The sequence below is a fragment of the Barbus barbus genome (genome assembly GCF_936440315.1).
Source record: "Barbus barbus genome assembly, chromosome: 34".
In the NCBI taxonomy this organism is placed as follows: domain Eukaryota; kingdom Metazoa; phylum Chordata; class Actinopteri; order Cypriniformes; family Cyprinidae; genus Barbus; species Barbus barbus.
The window spans coordinates 22,077,508-22,099,805 of NC_136762.1; the positions used below are offsets into that span (position 1 = coordinate 22,077,508).

Below are 22,298 nucleotides of genomic sequence, written 5' to 3' on the forward strand. Positions count from 1 at the left end.
AGAGCTGAAGGCCACTATCAGAGCAACATGGGCTCTCATAACACCTGAGCAGTGCCACAGACTGATCGACGCCATGCCACGCCGCATTGCTGCAGTAATCCAGGCCGAAGGAGCCCCAACTAAATATTGAGTGCTTTACATGCTCATATTTTTCATGTTCATACTTTTCAGTTGGCAAAGTGGACTATCAAAATAAAGTGTAACCAAATACTTTCATTATAGCACTTTTTATAGCACAGAGTTTTATTTAAAAGAAGCATTTAAAAAATGTCACACACACACACAAAGAATTGCTCCACAGCGATTAAACAAAATGTCCAATATTCAATCAATAGAGATCAATAAATGTACAGTACACATTATTATTATAGAAATTCATCCTGGAGCAACATGGAACATCATAACAACTGAACAGGTTGGGAACTTCCATATTCTGTGTTTCGATAATCTTTTGCGACTCATATTGTGACAAATGTAAACCTCCATATTCCTAAACAGTGGGATACATCTATCTATTCTAAAATAATAATAATAATAATAATAATAATAATGCAAAAAAAAAAAAAAAAAAAAAAAAAACAGTTTTACTCTACTGTGTATTAAGTGTTTTGAAAGTGTTAAATATCTAAAAAAAAGTTATTTTTATATAAAGTGTGTAAAACATACTGTATGAACACTGACTTATTTTGAAGTGAACCCATAAAGAGTTAATTATTACTGGTGGATTATTATTATTATTAAGAGATCTGTTAAAGATTGCAGAGGGCAGTCAAATTAAATAATGTGATGTTTTGAATGCTGTTTTCTGATGAAGGTACCAGTGGTTGAATTTAAAACATCCATCTTATCGTTCATGTTTTGCTTATCTACCCAGCTGAAAAAGCAATCAAAAAAACAAGAAAATCACAGTTAGTTCTACTAATAAAACAAAAACAGATGTATTTTATATTTGGCAGTTTTGCATGCAAAGATTTGTATACTGCTACAAATATATCAGTTTTTACATTTTATATTTCCATTCTTGTACTGTTTATTATCAACAGTGATTGTTGTGATTGTTTTGACGACTTAATCATAATTTACTATTCTTAGTTTGTTTAAAAAAAATAAAAAATTCTCCTCACCTTCCATGTGGAGTGGTGTTGGTATGATATAGAAAGGGTCTCCAATGTCTCGATCATACAAGTGTTGGAGCAGCACATTTTTAACCATCTTTAGACTCAAAGTGTAGCGTATCAACTCCTCGTGTTCTAAAGGCATCATGAACTCTAGCTTAAACTGGGCTGTAGTGTCCCTGTTTTGAAACACAGCATTAAAAGGTCATTTCGGTCAACTTTAACTTGATATAAATGAGATGTGCTTATCTGGGTCGCAAAATATGTGGACAAGGCTTAAAAAAAAGCAGCGTAAAATGTAACAGTGGAGTGTGAAATTGACTCACATGAAGTTGTTTATGGTGACATTGGAGAAGTACCGCTCCAATGCAGGAGAAGAACTGTAGACTCCTGTCAGCTGACGGTTCATCATGTTGCATGGGAGAGACAGACATAGAGTGACTGATTAATCATACATAAAGGGGAAAAGGGAAGTGGTGTGTGGCCAAGTATGGTGACCCATACTCGGAATTTGTGCTCTGCATTTAACCCATCCAAGTGTACACACAGTAGTGAACATACACCGGGAGCAGTGGGCAACCAATGCTGCATTGCCCGGGGAGCAGTTGGGGTTCGGTGCCTTGCTCAAGGGTCTCACCTCAGTCGTGGTATTGAGGGTGGAGAGAGTGTTGGGTATTCACTCCCCCACCTACAATCCCTGCCAGACCTGAGACTCAAACCCACGACCTTCGGGTTACAAGTCCAACTCTCTATCCATTAGGCCACGACTGCCCTGCATGTATACATGTACCTAGCAGAAAAAAAAAAAAAAAAGCAGCAGAGCAGTGTTTTTCCACTCTACTCCTGGATGTCTAGCTCATCTATCACACCTACTTGAGTCTGTGTACTACTGAACTCTGTTAAAACAGATGTGTTAGATAAACAAATCATCTCAAATATGCAGTGCTGTGCCCCCAAGGAACAGCACTGAGGGAGAGAGAGAGAGAGGAAACAAAACACTGCCACTGTTGAAGCAGAAGTGCAAGTCGTGGCGCATCCCACTCAGTTCACCCACAAATGAACATTTTCTCATTTACTCACCCTCACCAAGAAGTACCAAACCTCTTTGACTTATTTTCTTCTGTGAATCACAAATCGTGGGTTTTTTACAGAAACTCTTGATTTGTGCAATAGCTCTAAACAGTGATGATGTCCAATGAAAGCATTGTTCTTTTGACTCTTTTCCATGAAATAAAGAAAGTCATACATGTTTGGAATGACAAACGGGTAAATAACTCACAACATGAGTGAATTTTCATATTTGGGTGAACTATTACTTTAAGACAAATGTCCTTAATCACAATGATTCAAGGGTTTTGAATGTTAGTTATTAGTTGTAACAGTCTATTGTGCAATAAAAAGTAATCATTTCAAAAACTGCTGTTTTTAAAAGATACAGTTCATTAAAAAATCCACTTTAGGTATACTGTTAATATAATGTTCTGGGTTCAGTACAAGTATGCTGTCTGTCTTTTGGTATTGCCAATATACTCGTCACTCTGTTTGAAAAAATGTATTCATGTCATTATTTTGACAGTATAGTAATGTCTGCACTTTCAGTAGAAGTCTAGGGGCAAGTAATTTCCTGTTTAAATGTAAACTATCCCAGAAGTACAGCCAAAAAACATGCTTAAACCAGTCTGTGTAAAATTACCATTAAAGTGATCGAGACTGTAAATTTGTAGTATAGTTTAGGATAATAGGGACCTATTCTTTTTTTAAGGACTGCAAATTATTATCTTTTTTTTTTTCCAAACACGGTCAACATGATCTGGTTTGGTTTGGACGTGGTGAGGCAACAAATTTATGGTGAAAGAAGGAGAAAAGAAAGTGTGTTGTAACTTCAGCTTACATTGACTGATTTTGATAAACTTCATCAGTTTGTTCGTTGAAAGAGGCAAAGTTATAGTGCCACCAACTGGCAGCAGGAAGTGTGTCATTTTAAAAAATATTTAAAGGGTACCTATTATGCAAAAATCACTTTTATAAGGTGTTTGAACACAGTTGTGTGGCCCAGTGTGTGAAAACAATCAGCCTATAATGGTACAAATCTACCCACGTATTTTTATAATAATTAATAAATTATAAACAGTTTCTCCAAACAGACAGATTCAGATTCTCCCCAAGTACAAATCATTTTAGGGAAAAAGTCCCGCCCATTTATAATGCTCTCTGCCCTATTAGCATAAACACAACCCTGAGTGAGAAGCAGCAATCCGCCATTACTATTTTCTTGCTGTAGCTGATGGAGATATACAATGTCAGCGCTAAAGGGGCGTTAGTGTTGTGTTTTGGGATGCACCGAGTAGGAGTGGTTAAATTTCATTTTCGAATATCCTGGAAGAAAATCTATTAAGTCCCCATATGTTTAGGGAGCAATACCAATGCTTTATGCATGAATGTCAGCTCCAGACAAAGTAAGTATCACACGTCATATTTTGTTTTCGAAACTGCCTTTCAGAAATAGCTTCTTGGCATTCTGTAAGGCTAATGTTGCTAAAGCTACCATTATCTCTGCCTGTTTTTACTGGTGCTACCTTCACAAGCTAGCACAATGATCATAAATAGGAATGTGGTAGTAATGAAAGCAATGTGAAGTCAACCGCTTGAATTTGTCGAGCTCATAATCACAAGTAGGACTTATAAAGTTTGTGATAGCGTGTAAAGACACCATGAGACCAGCTATGTCATTATATTTTGCGCTCTGTGCTCCCCATCAATATAATTCATAAATGCTCATTTAGTATGCACAGGAATCAGATGACTGACTTTTAAAATGAGTATGTTTTCTGTAAAGATAACAGACTTGTAATAATAGTGGGGTGTTTATTTGCAAAGACCAGCACCGGTATTGACAGAGCATGAGAAATTTAAGCTACACCCTCTTCTAAAAAGGGGGCCGGGAGCACCAGCTCATTTGCATTTAAAGGGACAAACAAACATGGTGCGTTTTAACAAGTTATAAAAAATTATCTGTGGGGTATTTTGACCTAAAATTTCAAATACACACTCTGGGGACATCAGAGACTTATTTTACAAAATAAAACACTTTATTTTTTTACCCGATTTGCTTCAATTTTCAGCAGAATAATGTTAAAACATGGCTTATGTAAAACTGTGAAGAGATTCTTGATTTCTTAAATACTGTTTACACGTGTCTATAATAATCATCAGATCATTCTTGTTTTTACCTGCTGTTTCAGCTCTCTCATAGTGTCTTCATCCTGAGTGTCTGAAGTGAAACTGTTAGCGTCCAGAGTGAAATTCCCTCTGAAGAAGCGTGCCACCACAAATGATGATTTGACATATTTTTCATCCTCATCGTCATGACCGACTTTAAAACACAAAGGGTTGCACAACAAAAATAAAATAATAATCAGAATCTTACCCAGGAATTGCGTAAGAAACATATGTTGTGGTTCAGTCATCTTGGAAACAGCTGACATTTTGGGAATGTAGAGGAACGCTTCTATGATCTCATAACTTTAAACATCAGTGTCAGACGACCAAGCCAGATATGACTGGTGTCAGCTAAGAATTCAGGATGCAATTGGCCAAAAACCAAAACCAAAAATAAATGTTAATTAATAATCAATTAATTAATATATTTAATAAATGTATTTAATAAATCAACACTCACATAAAAATTAGTCGTACAAACATTTAAAATGCATATAAGGTAGTTTTTATGTCAACTTTTGAATAACAGAATTACTTAATTTCTACTTCAATTTGTTTGTTGATATTTTTGTCAATAGCATTCACACTAGGCAAAGAATCTGAATGGAGCATTGGTACCTGCGCACACAACGATTGAGATCCCAATAACCAGAGCAATGGCAATAAAGATGATAAGTATGACTGTCCATAGCTTGAGTTTCCACACCACCACCTCATTTAGTTCTTTCCTGACCCTCTGCCACTGCAAACAAACAGAGGAACACGTTTTTCTTATTGTACCATAGTGATATTCAAAGCCAAGTCTGGATACAGAGAGCTGTTTAAATTACAGTAGATATCTTTGCTTGGCTTGTTGCTTTTCAGATTTACCTTGGGTTGACTTGGAGAGTCAGTATCGTCGCATCCATCCACATGGAAGTGCTGTTCCCTATTGTTCTCAGCGACCTGAAATCACAAATCCAGACTGACAGGTCAAACTAAACTAAAGGATCAGTTTGCTGCTTAAAATTCTGCAAACAGTACAAGGTGGCACACAAATAAAGTGGAGTTTACTTGAATAACAATAAGTGAAACCAATGTCTGTATGTAGGTTATTTAGACAATTTCTTTATCGCTCAACCAGGTTTGCATATTTATTATTTGAATCATTAAATATCAGGTTTCAGAGTGAGACTAAATGGAAGGAGCAGATTATGTAGTTGCATGTATGTCAAAATGGTTTTGCTTTGGCTCAAAACAATCAATTAATTTCTTCAGCCAATCAAAAGTTAAGAGTAAGAGGCATATACCAGTGTTGTTGAAAGCAGAGGGGACACTTCATTTCTCTCTGAACTGACGTGGCCTGAGCAAGCACCATTCCCTGGAATCACCTGTGAGCATTTGAGACCATTTATACAACATACACATACATTAAGAGAAAAACGTTGCTCTGTGCAGTTGCAGTATGGAAAATATATTTTTAGACAACAGCCAATAACAAAAGAGTAATAATAAATGTGCCAAGTGTGCTTTAAAAAGTATAATTTAGTCTTTTTTAATATGTTTTGAAAAACATGGTTTAACCATCACGTAAAATGTTGTACAACTTATATATTTATACAAACACACACATGTGTGTTCATCAATAATAACAAATATCCTAAAAATCTCACATTTTTGAGAATCATACCAACATCACAACAACAACAACAAAAAAACAACATCTCAAACCAGCCTAAGACAGTTTCCTAGTCTTTGTTCTCAAAACCAAGTTCCATTGAACTCTATTGGGAACAACAGAACTTGCGACCATAGTTGCTTTTGGGAAACACTGGTTTGTTGGCTTAGAGGAATTTTCAAAAGAACCACATAACTAGATGAAATACAGGGTTTAAAATAAAAGGTCACCTTGCTACCTTGTAATTTACAATGTAAATAATTATGAATATTGTAATCATTTACGTAAGGCATATATTTAGTTAAGCATTAAGGTATCACCTGGATAGCTTTTGTACGGGATTAAAAAGTAAAAATAAAAGTTTTTCCATAGATCTTACGATCAAACCGAAACAACAATGCAAGTCCCTCAGGGTAAAACTGTAGCGTTGTCTTAGTAGGGCTTGCACAAACATCATGAGTTATCAAACTTGTCAATGATCTGAAAACTAGATTAGAATGAATTAAAGACACATTTCTGAAAATGTACCTCAATAGTTTGGTCACTCGAGACGTTGTTGTTGTCACAGACAACTTGAATGGGCTTCAACTCCAGCGCGTCGCTCATTCTTCCAGTCACTATCCCAACCTGCAGAAGACCCGGAACTGAGACGGTCTCACCGGGTTTGCGTTGCGGCTAGAGAACAATGCCGTGTTCCCGAATGTTACATTTAGCAAGTAAAGAATACATAAGTTGATTCCAGGTTTCTCCTCAGTCCGGCTGAAAATTATACAGGCGAAATTTAAGTGTTAAAAGGCGTCTCGTATTTCAGTAAGTAGTGTTTGTGTACAACAGTGAAGCGAAACTGAAGTTAAGCACACAGTTGTAAAGCGCTGCTGACAGGAACTGCGAGTAATGTGCTGTCTGAAGGCTAATAAAATGAAGCATCTATATCACTGGATTCAGGGTATTTGGGAAAGCATGTGCTTTTTACTGTGAGGTTGAGGTCGTAGCCTACATTAACCCCAAATTGAATCCCCATTTTTTTTTCTCAGACAAAAATATCCAAATGATATATCATTAGTAACCCTTTGAAATAATGATTTTTGGAGAAAAAAAATATATATATATATATATATTTATTATTTTATTTTTTTTGGAGGGGGGGTGGGGGGGGGGGTGAGAAAAATTGTGTTTTATGATCGGACTAGTTGGATAATGTGTACTGAATTAACATATTTCTGCAGTCATAAAAATTGCTATATATCTTAGCCCAGCTATTTTAAACTCTTTGATCACATTCTAGGGTTACTATTATGCATAAAAAAAACTTATACAACATTGATAGGAACACTGAGATAAAAGACAAAAATAATACAACCATCAACGCATTTCAAAATTTTAACTTTTTTGTCAAATATAACATCAAATTTTGATATTAGTGCTACCAGTAGGCTATTACAACTGCAATATTGTAAATGTTTTGTAACATTTGAATTTTTTATTTAGTGCAATATTTTGTCATTGCAACATTTCATTTCAATTTTCACTAACAACTGCAATTGGATTTATATTGTATACCTAAGTGTTATCCCACCGGTCACTATCACTCTATCTCTTATTTAAATATGTAGTAGAAAACCCCTGAAAATGTATGTTATTTTAAAAAATCGACATCGCTTTTGGACTATCGCTTTTGCCACTATTTTATGTGCGTCAAATGGTGGCACTCAGTGAGCTACTGGCTCTTTTTACCGCAGCACAACTCAGAATACACAACTCAGAAAATAAAATACTGATACGATACCACATTGTGTGGCTTTTGATTGTAATTTTCAGTCCAAGGGCAACAAGAGAAGCAATGTAAGACTAAGACTTCACTGCTTTCCTAGCAATAAGAAAAGGAGAAAAGAATGGGAAGATGCCTGTGGACGAATAAAACTTCCTAAAGACCAGGGCCTGTATCCATAAAGATTCTGAGAATCCTCTCAGAGAGCTCCTAACTTAACCTAAAAATTCCTTGCCAGGAGTTTTAGCTTAGAAGTGATTCCAGAACATTTTCAGTGAACTCTGAGCAAGGAATGGATGGAAAATCCTATCTTAGTGAGGAGGTGTGGTTGACCCCGTTGCTAGGTATGAGTCATCATTTCAAAAGCCGTGATTGGTTGATCCTACAAGTTTGATGAAAATGAACTTTTGGTGATAATGAGCAAAGGATGTACCCTCAAATCAATAAACATAATTATACACTCTAATCTTATGCAGACTGTAATTGTAAATAATATTTCACATTCAAGAAAATATCTGGAAAATGAATAGTAAGCTGTAGGGGTTATAGCCTAACATTAGAATCTAAAATATGTGAAAACTTAAGCTCATTACACCCTGTTCAAATAATGATTTGTGTCTTATTTGCTCATATTAATATCCTAGCTGGCATATTTTGTACTTTCACTCCCATATGTACCCCATTGAAAACAAGATGGCCAAGGGGCTGTCCTTAATGAAGTAGTAATTGCATCTCTAAGGAGATCCACCACAAACATGATTCCTGCACGATCCAATCTGTAGCGTCTCAAGAATTCCCTGTCATCCAGTGTTTGCAGGACATCTCTCCTGCCTCCTCTGTTGGCCATTTTGTGCAGCTGCTTAGGGGAACTCCTAAGCCACTAAAAGTCCTCTTCCCTGCTCTTAGCAGATCTCGCCTTAGGAGCCCTTTTAAGCGCTAGGAATCTTGAGGAATAGCTTTTATATTAACTGGGATTTTCGTGTCACTTTTAGGGGAAATTCTAAGAAAACGTCATGACTCTGAGAATTTTCTTAGAATTTGGCCACTAGGAGCCACTTTTTGCACAAAAATTCTTTAGGGATACGGGCCCTGATTCTTTTTTCTCTCCACTTTAACCCTGATGCCTTTGAGTCTCTTAGTAGACCACAGCTACTGAAAGAGCTTAAAAAAGGCTGAGACAAGAAACGCTAGATGCCATCTATTAGGATGTAAACATGCCGATGCTAATCATGATGCGTGGCCGCTAGAGGAGTTTCTCAGCGCAGATTTCCCTCGAGATCTGGGACGTTTAGGCTCCTTGTGGGGAAAAATCCATGGTACATCATTTGGTTTAAACCTATGCATATATCCATCACCACCTGTAAGCTCTTTAAGTAGCTGTGGTCATCATATCAGTATTTTATTTTCCAAGTTGTCTATTACGAGACGTGTTGTGGTAAAAATAGCATCAGATAGCTCACCGAGTGCAACCATTTTATGTCATCAGAATAATGGCGCTCCCCCATAGTCCAAAATATGTATAAAACTATGTGATTTTTTTAAATAACATAAATCTTTAATGGGTTTTCTACTACATATTTCAGTAAGAGACATCATTTACGCTATATTAAGCCATACAAGTCTTAATACCCAGGGATCCTTTTAATACTAGACAGCTTAATGAAAATGTGTACCAAATATCTTTGTTATATCTTTATGTTACCATACTTTACTAGCCTTTCGTTTTGGAGCTTTGATGCAGCCATCATCTTCTCAAGGTGCAAACAGGAAATAAACTGCTCTGGTCATGTGACAATTTGCACTAATCATGTGAAACTGCATATTTTTAATTGAGACCCTTTATTTTTTCCATATTTACAGGAAGTGCACTAAAACATCAGTCAGTAAGGTATTTAGAGCTTTATAAATGAAAACCTTTTTTACAGTCACTATTGTGACCAGTGGGATTAAGTGGGTCAAGGCAGGGGTGTCAAACTCAATTCCTAGTGGGCCGGAGCCCTGCAGAGCTTAGCTTCAACCCTAATTAAACACACCTGATCCAACTAATCAGGTCCTTCAGACTCATTTGAAAACTACGGCTGTGTCCAAATTCAGGGTCTGCATCCTCCTTAGGATCCTTCCTACCCGGTTGAAGGAGGAGGGATCCTCCGACGTCCGCAAAACCCGGAAGTCGGTGTTTGTGAATTTGGACAGCCTACCCTTCTTTCAGTTCCCTCCCTTACCCGTTACTCATATCCTGTCGCCTAGCAACCGTGACAGCGCCAAGCAAGAAGTGTGAAAATGGACAAACAAAGAGTTATTCTCCTAATTTTAATTCTTTTGGAAGAAATAAAGCAATTAAATAAATTAAATACTTTCTTTGCTCGTTGTCGGAGAGTTTTTTATATCAGACTACAAGACAGTCACATCCAGGTAAGCCATTATAGCATATTTTTATTTGTTTTTAAGTATTCTACTAATTTCTCCTACAAATTCATTGAGCCGAAGCATAAACTTTAGCTTGTTTTGTCAGAGAAACTCCTCTCCCACTCCGCTACCGCTCGCTTCGTCCGCCATTACGCTCTGCCGAAAAGAATTATGGATAGCAGACGGATGTGGGCCACTTCAGGTATTGATGCGGCACTGGTGGCCTTCTTATGGCCCGCACCAAATGTGTCTGAGCCTGAAGTGGCCCACATGTAAAATGGCAAATATGGCCCAAAAAATGTAAATCACATCTGGGCCATTTTAGGCAAAGATGCGGCACTCATGACAATGTGTAATCTGAATCTGAGCCTAAAGTGGCCCATATGATAGATAATAAACATGGCCCAAATATGACAAACCAAATGTGGGCCACCTATGGCAAAAACGTGGCACAATTGACAATGACTAATCTGGATGTAAACCAAATATGGCCCACATATGTTTCAGCAAATGTGGCCCAATTATCTTAAAACATATCTGGGCCAGGTTGGGCAAAGATATGGCACAGTGGCACTGGCTCATCTGGATGTGAGCCAAAAGTGGCCCACATATAATCCTGAAAATGTGGCCCAGTTATCTCAAAACATATCTGGGCCCGGTTTGGCAAAGATATGGCACAGTGGCACTGGCTCACCTCGATGTGAGCCAAAAGTGGCCCACATATAATCCTGAAAATGTGGCCCAGTTATCTTATAACATATCTGGGCCAGGTTTGGCAAAGATATGGCTCAGTGAATACTGGCTCATCTGGATGTGAGCCAAAAGTGGCCCACATATAATGTCGCAAATGTGGCCCAGTTATCTTAAAACATATCTTTGCCAGGTTTGGCAAATATATGGCACAGTGGCACTGGCTCATCTGGATGTGAACCAAAAGAGGCCCACATATAATGTTGCAAATGTGGCCCAGTTATCTTATAACACATCTGGGCCAGGTTTGGCAAAGATATGGCACAGTGACCAACTGGCTCATCTGGATGTGAGCCAAAAGTGGCCCACATATAATGTTGCTAATGTGGCCCAGTTATCTTATAACACATCTGGGACAGGTTTGGCAAATATATGGCTCAGTGACCACTGGCTCATCTGGATGTGAGCCAAAAATGGCCCACATATAATGTTGAAAATGTGGCCCAGTTATCTTAAAACACATCTGGGCCAGGTTTGGCAAAGATATGGCTCAGTGACCACTGGCTCATCTGGATGTGAGCCAAAAGTGGCCCACATATAATGTTGCAAATGTGGCCCAGTTATCTTATAACACATCTGGGCCAGGTTTGGCAAAGATATGGCTCAGTGACCACTGGCTCACCTGGATGTGAGCCAAAAGTGGCCCACGTATAATGTTGCAAATGTGGCCCAGTTATCTTATAACACATCTGGGCCAGGTTTGGCAAAGATATGGCTCAGTGACCACTGGCTCACCTGGATGTGAGCCAAAAGTGGCCCACATATAATGTTGCAAATGTGGCCCAGTTATCTTAGAACACATCTGGGCCAGGTTTGGCAAAGATATGGCTGAGTGACCACTGGCTCATCAGGATGTGAACCAAAAGTGGCCCACATATAATGTTGAAAATGTGGCCCAATTATCTTATAACACATCTGGGCCAGGTTTGGCAAATATATGGCTGAGTGACCACTGGCCCATCAGGATGTGAGCCAAAAGTGGCCCACATATAATATTGAAAATGTGGCCCAGTTATCTTATAACACATCTGGGCCAGGTTTGGCAAATATATGGCTCAGTGACCACTGGCTCATCTGGATGTGAGCCAAAAGTGGCCCACATATAATGTTGCTAATGTGGCCCAGTTATCTTATAACACAACTGGGCCAGGTTTGGCAAATATATGGCTGAGTGACCACTGGCCCATCAGGATGTGAGCCAAAAGTGGCCCACATATAATATTGAAAATGTGGCCCAGTTATCTTATAACACATCTGGGCCAGGTTTGGCAAATATATGGCTCAGTGACCACTGGCTCATCTGGATGTGAGCCAAAAGTGGCCCACATATAATGTTGCTAATGTGGCCCAGTTATCTTATAACACATCTGGGACAGGTTTGGCAAATATATGGCTCAGTGACCCCTGGCTCATCTGGATGTGAGCCAAAAATGGCCCACATATAATGTTGCAAATGTGGCCCAGTTATCTTATAACACATCTGGGCCAGGTTTGGCAAAGATATGGCTCAGTGACCACTGGCTCACCTGGATGTGAGCCAAAAGTGGCCCACATATAATGTTGCAAATGTGGCCCAGTTATCTTATAACACATCTGGGCCAGGTTTGGCAAATATATGGCTGAGTGACCACTGGCCCATCAGGATGTGAGCCAAAAGTGGGCCACATATAATATTGAAAATGTGGCCCAGTTATCTTATAACACATCTGGGCCAGGTTTGGCAAATATATGGCTCAGTGACCACTGGCTCATCTGGATGTGAGCCAAAAGTGGCCCACATATAATGTTGCTAATGTGGCCCAGTTATCTTAAAACACATCTGGGCCAGGTTTGGCAAAGATATGGCTCAGTGACCACTGGCTCATCTGGATGTGAGCCAAAAGTGGCCCACATATAATGTTGCAAATGTGGCCCAGTTATCTTATAACACATCTGGGCCAGGTTTGGCAAATATATGGCTCAGTGACCACTGGCTCACCTGGATGTGAGCCAAAAGTGGCCCACATATAATGTTGAAAATGTGGCCCAGTTATCTTATAACACATCTGGGCCAGGTTTGGCAAAGATATGGCTCGGTGACCACTGGCTCACCTGGATGTGAGCCAAAAGTGGCCCACATATAATGTTGCAGATGTGGCCCAGTTATCTTATAACACATCTGGGCCAGGTTTGGCAAAGATATGGCTCGGTGACCACTGGCTCACCTGGATGTGAGCCAAAAGTGGCCCACCCCACATATAATGTTGCAGATGTGGCCCAGTTATCTTATAACACATCTGGGCCAGGTTTGGCAAAGATATGGCTCAGTGACCACTGGCTCATCTGGATGTGAGCCAAAAGTGGCCCACATATAATGTTGCAAATTTGGCCCAGTTATCTCAAAACATATCTGGGCCAGGTTTGGCAAAGATATGGCTGAGTGACCACTGGCTCATCAGGATGTGAGCCAAAAGTGGCCCACATATAATATTGAAAATGTGTCCCAGTTATCTTAAAACACATCTGGGCCAGGTTTGGCAAAGATATGGCTCAGTGGCCACTGGCTCATCTGGATGTGAGCCAAAAGTGGCCCACATATAATGTTGCAAATTTGGCCCAGTTATCTCAAAACATATCTGGGCCAGGTTTGGCAAAGATATGGCTGAGTGACCACTGGCTCATCAGGATGTGAGCCAAAAGTGGCCCACATATAATTTTGCAAATGTGGCCCAGTTATCTTATAACACATCTGGGCCAGGTTTGGCAAAGTTATGGCTAAGTGACCACTGGCTCATCTGGATGTGAGCCAAAAGTGGCCCACATATAATATTGAAAATATGGCCCAGTTATCTTATAACACATCTGGGCCAGGTTTGGCAAAGATATGGCTGAGTGACCACTGGCTCATCTGGATGTGAGCCAAAAGTGGCCCACATATAATGTTGCAAGTGTCGCCCAGTTATCTTATAACACATCTGGGCCAGGTTTGGCAAAGATATGGCTCAGTGACCACTGGCCCATCAGGGTGTGAGCCAAAAGTGGCCCACATATAATATTGAAAATGTGGCCCAGTTATCTTATAACACATCTGGGCCAGGTTTGGCAAATATATGGCTCAGTGACCACTGGCTCATCTGGATGTGAGCCAAAAGTGGCCCACATATAATGTTGCTAATGTGGCCCAGTTATCTTATAACACATCTGGGACAGGTTTGGCAAATATATGGCTCAGTGACCCCTGGCTCATCTGGATGTGAGCCAAAAATGGCCCACATATAATGTTGCAAATGTGGCCCAGTTATCTTATAACACATCTGGGCCAGGTTTGGCAAAGATATGGCTCAGTGACCACTGGCTCACCTGGATGTGAGCCAAAAGTGGCCCACATATAATGTTGCAAATGTGGCCCAGTTATCTTATAACACATCTGGGCCAGGTTTGGCAAATATATGGCTGAGTGACCACTGGCCCATCAGGATGTGAGCCAAAAGTGGCCCACATATAATATTGAAAATGTGTCCCAGTTATCTTAAAACACATCTGGGCCAGGTTTGGCAAAGATATGGCTCAGTGGCCACTGGCTCATCTGGATGTGAGCCAAAAGTGGCCCACATATAATGTTGCAAATTTGGCCCAGTTATCTCAAAACATATCTGGGCCAGGTTTGGCAAAGATATGGCTGAGTGACCACTGGCTCATCAGGATGTGAGCCAAAAGTGGCCCACATATAATTTTGCAAATGTGGCCCAGTTATCTTATAACACATCTGGGCCAGGTTTGGCAAAGTTATGGCTAAGTGACCACTGGCTCATCTGGATGTGAGCCAAAAGTGGCCCACATATAATATTGAAAATATGGCCCAGTTATCTTATAACACATCTGGGCCAGGTTTGGCAAAGATATGGCTGAGTGACCACTGGCTCATGTGGATGTGAGCCAAAAGTGGCCCACATATAATGTTGCAAGTGTCGCCCAGTTATCTTATAACACATCTGGGCCAGGTTTGGCAAAGATATGGCTCAGTGACCACTGGCCCATCAGGGTGTGAGCCAAAAGTGGCCCACATATAATATTGAAAATGTGGCCCAGTTATCTTATAACACATCTGGGCCAGGTTTGGCAAATATATGGCTCAGTGACCACTGGCTCATCTGGATGTGAGCCAAAAGTGGCCCACATATAATGTTGCTAATGTGGCCCAGTTATCTTATAACACATCTGGGACAGGTTTGGCAAATATATGGCTCAGTGACCCCTGGCTCATCTGGATGTGAGCCAAAAATGGCCCACATATAATGTTGCAAATGTGGCCCAGTTATCTTATAACACATCTGGGCCAGGTTTGGCAAAGATATGGCTCAGTGACCACTGGCTCACCTGGATGTGAGCCAAAAGTGGCCCACATATAATGTTGCAAATGTGGCCCAGTTATCTTATAACACATCTGGGCCAGGTTTGGCAAATATATGGCTGAGTGACCACTGGCCCATCAGGATGTGAGCCAAAAGTGGGCCACATATAATATTGAAAATGTGGCCCAGTTATCTTATAACACATCTGGGCCAGGTTTGGCAAATATATGGCTCAGTGACCACTGGCTCATCTGGATGTGAGCCAAAAGTGGCCCACATATAATGTTGCTAATGTGGCCCAGTTATCTTAAAACACATCTGGGTCAGGTTTGGCAAAGATATGGCTCAGTGACCACTGGCTCATCTGGATGTGAGCCAAAAGTGGCCCACATATAATGTTGCAAATTTGGCCCAGTTATCTCAAAACATATCTGGGCCAGGTTTGGCAAAGATATGGCTGAGTGACCACTGGCTCATCAGGATGTGAGCCAAAAGTGGCCCACATATAATATTGAAAATGTGTCCCAGTTATCTTAAAACACATCTGGGCCAGGTTTGGCAAAGTTATGGCTAAGTGACCACTGGCTCATCTGGATGTGAGCCAAAAGTGGCCCACATATAATATTGAAAATGTGGCCCAGTTATCTTATAACACATCTGGGCCAGGTTTGGCAAAGATATGGCTGAGTGACCACTGGCTCATCTGGATGTGAGCCAAAAGTGGCCCACATATAATGTTGCAAGTGTCGCCCAGTTATCTTATAACACATCTGGGCCAGGTTTGGCAAAGATATGGCTAAGTGACCACTGGCTCATCTGGATGTGAGCCAAAAGTGGCCCACATATAATATTGAAAATGTGGCCCAGTTATCTTATAACACATCTGGGCCAGGTTTGGCAAAGATATGGCTGAGTGACCACTGGCTCATCTGGATGTGAGCCAAAAGTGGCCCACATATAATGTTGCAAGTGTCGCCCAGTTATCTTATAACACATCTGGGCCACGTTTGGCAAAGATATGGCTAAGTGACCACTGGCTCATCTGGATGTGAGCCAAAAGTGGCCCACATATAACGCTGTAAAAAGGCACAGTTATCTCAGAATGTATTTGGGCCAGTTTTGGCAAAGATATGCTACAGTGGCACTGCCTCAGGTGTGAGCCGAAAGTGCCACCCATATGGCATGGCAAATATGGTCCATATAATTCATAATAATTTGGGCCACATTTGGAAAATATACGGCACAGTCAGCATTGGCTAATCAGGGTGTAAGTCTAACTTGGCCCACATTCGAAATATGCCCCCCAAAAATGTAAACCTACGTGGTAAGTCCATTTCTGGCTTAGATGCAACACTTCTGACAATGGCTAATTTAGCTTAAAAAGGACAGACTTTGAAACTGCCTTGAATTTTTTTTTAACAACATTTAACAATATTTTTTGGTATAGATGCAGCAGGCACTTAGGCTGTGTGTCGTGTCCACCAATGCGTTTTTTTTTCACGCGACTGGTGTGTTTATTCAATTGTTTTCAATGGGAGTGCCGCGTTTTTAAAACGCCATGCATTTTTATGGCTATAAAGCGCTGAACACTCAGCGTTTTTTATAGATCGGCGAGAGTTAAAGAATGTTAAACTTTGGTTAAAACGCTCATCACTGTCACTTTCTACCAGACCGTCCAATCACAATGGAGGAGGGGCGGGAAAAATACCACACCGACCAACTGTCACAACATTCTTTCTGTACAACATCAAATAGCAGAGTAGATGGAAAAATTATATTTCTGGTTTCCGAACATACGTGTCTATACCATATGACATCCGTACTATACAAACATTATTAGTATTATACAAATTATCAGCGAAATCAGTTACAAGTAAACTGTGCTACGGACATTCTGTATAGCAACAAAGCGTCTCAAAAAAAAAAAAAAAAAAAACAACAACAAAAACGCTGCACTGCCAAAACACTTTCAATCGCCCACAGCTAGGCGTTTTCAGTAGATTGCCTAGCATTTTCGGCTGGCTAAAAACGCTTTGGTGGACATGTCCTTAGGCTGGATGTGAGGCTACATGTACTTACATCTATAACATATATGCTATTGCTGACATATGTTTTGTAGGTAGAGTGTCTCGAAAAGTTCAAGTGTCTAAGTTCAATCTTATGAAGAGTTTTTTATGGTTTTGGGATGTGCAAGAAGATACTTTAGTTGCTGTTTGTGCAAAGCTTGGGGCACAATGATTTTGCCAAGTACTGTATCAACATATTTTTGTTGATCTTGGAACATCATTCCTGTCCATAAAAATAGTCCTAACCCTAACCCTACAATCAGAGGGAAATGATAATAACACTGATCTAGAAGCATGGTTGAAAGCCTAAACTTGGCATAACTTCAAACTTCAATTCTAATTGGTCGATATGAATGCTGTTCCAGGATCAATAAAGATGTTGAGCCAGGAACATGTTGTAGCCTACTCGGTGAAACCTTGCTTATCTTGCTAGCAGTGTCATATAGGCCTAACTTCTAAAGCAGACACGGATAAACTTCCAATGAGGCCTCAAGATGAGTTAAAATTATGACAATTTAGTCAATCAAGATATTTCTTATTATTTGGCTATTTTTATAACAAATGTACTGGATTTGTTGTGGAGAATAGGACTATAAGGAGACATTGAAGTCAAAAAGGTTGTGATTCACTGTTCCTATGTGTCTCAAGTGACCCCACAAAGGGTAATATTTGAAACCCCCTTAAAATATTCAAATATTTAAAAATAATCCAATTAAAATATTCAAATATTGAAAATATATTAAAAAAATATTTAAAAAATGAAATAAACATATTTTAAATAAATAAATAAACATTTAATTTTATTACATTCAGGGTTCTCAAGTTTTATCAAAATCTTGATGCGGTTAGGGGAGGAGCCCTAATGGAGCCCCAATTTTACCCATTGTTCATAATTAACCAGCACAAATTGAAATTATAACAATTGGTAAATCTGATAAATGACAGAGCAATTCATCACATCAAAAATACTCTTTAATGTTATATTTCAAAATGACAAATATACACAAATTACAAAAATATAACAAATTGCTCAAGAGTACACACTCCATCTTATGAAATGTGTTTTGTGTTGTAAGTGTTTGTTGCACATTTTGATGCCTTGATAACAGGGGTAGGGGGCTCCCAGACATTTTCACTGTCATAATGGATGTGTTCCGTCCAGAGCCAACCTGTTTCTGGTTTTGGTTTTGTTCAAACCTATCTCCATCAGGACGTGTGTTCGCGCGATGTTGTTGGTTGCCTAGTAACGAACGTACAGTGGCCGAGAATGTTCCGTCAACTTTGTTCGCGCATCTATGTTGCCTACACGTGCTGGCAGCAGGAAACTTCACTTTGGCTGTATCCGAAATCGCCCCCGGTTGGCATTGCCTTTTCAGCGTGAGAAATACACAGCGTGTGAACTGGTTGAATTGCGTGTGTCTCACGCCCACATTTCTGGCTTAATATAATTTACATTTAACGTTATACAACTGTCATTTTTAGGCTATAAATAATCTTTCTTAAAGATAAAAAATATATCATTTTAATTGACATTATAATTGATGAAATACGATTAAATGAACGACAAAGCTCTTGTGAGAAAATATTATTATTTTGATAATTAACTTTTTCAGCCCCCTGCATTCATGAAAAAATTGTCAAATTTTTTTGCTTCAGCTTACTGATTTATTAGAGATACGATCTCTATTTTGTTAATAACAAAATATTTACTGCATTTGAAGTTGTCTTTGAAAAAAAAAATCAAACTGATTCGGCCCTTTAAATTTAAACAGCCGTAAGGCGCGAAAAAGGCGCTCGAAACCAAAAGGTCAGAGGATTGTCAGTTGGAGGGAGGACGAATACTGCAAACAAACAATCAAGGTAAGATCGATACATTTATATTTTCTTAGCGATTGCTTCGTTATATCCATGTTGTATGAGTTAATGGAATAACTTCTAATTTCGAAGTAACATTATTTTGGCAGTTTGTAGCTCTAAGCTAGATCTATTATGGTTATCGAATGCGAAATGAACAAGTATCGATTGAACGGCGCGCCAATACATTTAGATTTGCTCATGTTGCTCCGATCCTGCCAACCTTCACTCAGTTCTGCACGGTGAAAGTATTTAACTCTTGTCTTATTTTGGCACAACAATGAAAAATGTATATATAATAGCCTATAGTGTAATTTTTCATTCATGTTTATACATTGGGCATACAGTAATACTGCAGTAACTGCACTAGTTTTATTACTTTGTGACAGCATTTTTCGTTAACTAGCAATAATGCACAAATTACTACATGCTTTTTCTTAAAATAATAGCTTTTATGAGATGATTACAAAGTAACAATAGCCTAATAGATATTATTGAGCAAGTTGGTTCAGGTATTATTACTCTATGTATTTCACATTTTTAGTATACCCTAGTAATTTTAAAATTAGTTTGCCTGCTTTTTTTTTTTTTTTCATTTAATGTTTTGAGTCAGGATGTTTTTCACCTTAATAACACATGTCAATGTGATTTGCTACAGAAAACTGCTGGTGGAAATAAAATGCTACAGTTTAGAGTTCACTGTCACCATTAAGGTAAGCTGCTGATACATTTCATGTGGTACAAAATAAAAAAGTATCAAGGAATATTTTTTTTGTTTTGTTCGTTTATATAAGCTACAATTTAAAAGTGTAATTTAAAGTGTAAAACTTAAAACTTTAAAGTGTAATTATTATTTTTAAACAGTTCTTATAAATACATACAGTATGTAATTCCATCCAAAAAATTTTTTGAGGTGACTCAATCATGATCATGAGGTGACTAAAGATTCCCAGTTCCCAGCCATATTATACAATGATTTATTGCTTGTCTTTGTTGAATAATACAGAAGATAAAGAGCTTAAACAACTAGTATATTAAATCGCATTATTAGTAAAAAAAAAAAAAAGTAAAAAAATTAATTTTTAAATAAAAAACACATTTAGATTATTTTCCAAAATCGTTCGACTAACATTATTACTTGTTCGGCCTCAAACTCTGGCCATGATGACATTGTGTCACTACTAAAAGAGATTGAATCTGATCTTAGATTTGTTAGTCTACCTCTACTCCGTGTGTTTCTCTGCACAGACCCTGTGCACCCAGAATGCGATCTTCCCAGATGTCCTTCATCTCCACCCGAAACCGCTTCGCCCCCCCTCCGCGAGATGGAACGCGATGCTGTGATCGTCGGAGGCTCCATCGTCCGGCACGTCCGTGCTACGTCAGCTGAAGGTAGAGCGCACACTCACTGTTTCCCCGGTGCTCGTGTTCTCAATGTTTCTGCGAATGTTTACCCGCGATCCTGAAGGGCAACGAGAACATCGGTGCTGTCGTGCTGCACGCGGGGGCAAACGACATCAAGCTGCGGCAGATGGAGACACTGAAGAGGGACTACAGGAGCCTGATCGAGACGGTACGCAGCACATCGCCCGCGGCGACAATCATCGTATTAGGACTGCTTCCCACGTATCGACAAGGAAATGAAAGGTTCAGTAGACTGTTTGCTTTAAACGAATGGTTATTGTCATGGTATAAAGAACAGAAACTGCTCTTTGTTAATAATTGGAATCTTTTCTGGGAGCGTCCTAGGCTTTTTCGTGCTGATGGCCTGCACCCCAGCAGAGTCGGAGCGGAACTCCTGTCGGACAACATCTCCAGGACGCTACGCTCCATCTGACTAGTAAGCCAATTCTCAAATAACTGCCATGATGACTTTTGTTCTACCCACTTAAAAGATAGAAGTACTTGCGTTGTCCAATCTATACAGACTGTGTCTGTTCCCCGAATAGCGAGGTCTAAATATAAATTTAATGCAGGATCTAGAAAAAATCTGACCGTGATTAAACCAGAAAAACGCAAAATAAACGAACAAAAACTATTTTTAAAGCTTGGGCTCCTAAATATTAGATCACTCGCACCCAAAGCAGTTATTGTAAATGAAATGATCACAGATAATCATTTTGATGTACTCTGCCTGACTCGATAAAACAAAAACAACAAGCAGCCGAAAATGAATAGTGGAATAAAGTCATTATTTTTGTTTGTTTTTTTGCGCACAAAAAGTATTCTCGTCGCTTGATAAACTTATGGTTGAACTAACATGAACAAACAGTGAATGACTGTAACATTAAAAAAGCTTAATAAATAATGCAGTTCATGTTAGTTAATACTAGTTAATACATTAATTAATGTTAACAATTAAGGCCTTAGAGTTACCAAACTGTTTAATGCACTGGTAGTTCCAGTCCATTTTTTCCCCATTCAGTATTAATGTGCTATTGCTATTAAAACACTATTGTAAAATCAGCATTCAACAGTGTACTTTGTTTTTGTGTGTATCCAATAAAGGCTTGCAAGATTGCCATGATGACGCAGATGGGCCCAGCCAAGGTGGTCAAATTCTTTCATTTTGGATGGCTCCATTTGCCAATGTCTTCTAGTGTGTTTACTTCTGCGTTGTCTGTTTTTTTTTTGGATGACCAACTGGAAACATGTTTTGTTTTGTTTTTTGTTTAGTTCTAAGATGCTTTATATGCACATATTTTGTGTTTTTATTATTATTGCTATTTTTTTTTTTTTAGATTGCTTTCCAGTTTTGAAAATGGAAACTTGCACTTGGTTGTTCTTTGACAATATTAATAAATAATGCAAATGTTTTCAGAAACGTGTTTAAATCATCTGTTGTAACTTCTCTTAACATAAAAAGGGGGCATTTTTAAATTTCTCTTTAGTTTATATCTCTTAGTGTCAATGATATGGCACAGCATGCACACACAAAAACACACAGTTATGGTTTATTTATGTAATTCTTGGCTAACATGTGGCTGAACAACTGGCCTACATGTGGAGCAGATCTGGCAAACAGGAGTGCATTGCAAAAGTGCCACCATTCCATGCTGCATGAGGAATGTTGGGAAAGACCAGGGTTTGTATAAAAATCAACTGTGGCCAGGTGTGGTTTATTTGGTTTGT

At 39.1% G+C, this 22,298-nt stretch overlaps 1 protein-coding gene and 1 long non-coding RNA gene across 2 annotated transcripts; one reads left to right on the forward strand and one right to left on the reverse strand.

Moving 5' to 3' along the window:
• Positions 1 to 610: 610 nt before the first annotated feature.
• On the reverse strand, positions 611 to 6,880 carry LOC306854197 (TPA-induced transmembrane protein-like). Its single transcript, XM_079392020.1, has 8 exons — positions 6,520 to 6,880; positions 5,624 to 5,704; positions 5,205 to 5,279; positions 4,953 to 5,076; positions 4,346 to 4,488; positions 1,442 to 1,512; positions 1,125 to 1,294; positions 611 to 874 (listed from the first exon to the last, which is right to left on the reverse strand). Exons 1-8 carry the CDS (start codon positions 6,595 to 6,597, stop codon positions 867 to 869), a joined length of 750 nt encoding a protein of 249 aa, XP_079248146.1. The 5' UTR covers positions 6,598 to 6,880; the 3' UTR covers positions 611 to 866.
• An 11,798-nt stretch (positions 6,881 to 18,678) lies between these two features.
• Positions 18,679 to 21,993, forward strand: LOC306854549. Its single transcript, XR_013782851.1, has 5 exons — positions 18,679 to 19,172; positions 19,825 to 19,879; positions 20,415 to 20,558; positions 20,635 to 21,006; positions 21,675 to 21,993. It is a non-coding gene; the product is annotated as an uncharacterized lncRNA (long non-coding RNA).
• The last annotated feature ends 305 nt before the right edge of the window (positions 21,994 to 22,298 follow it).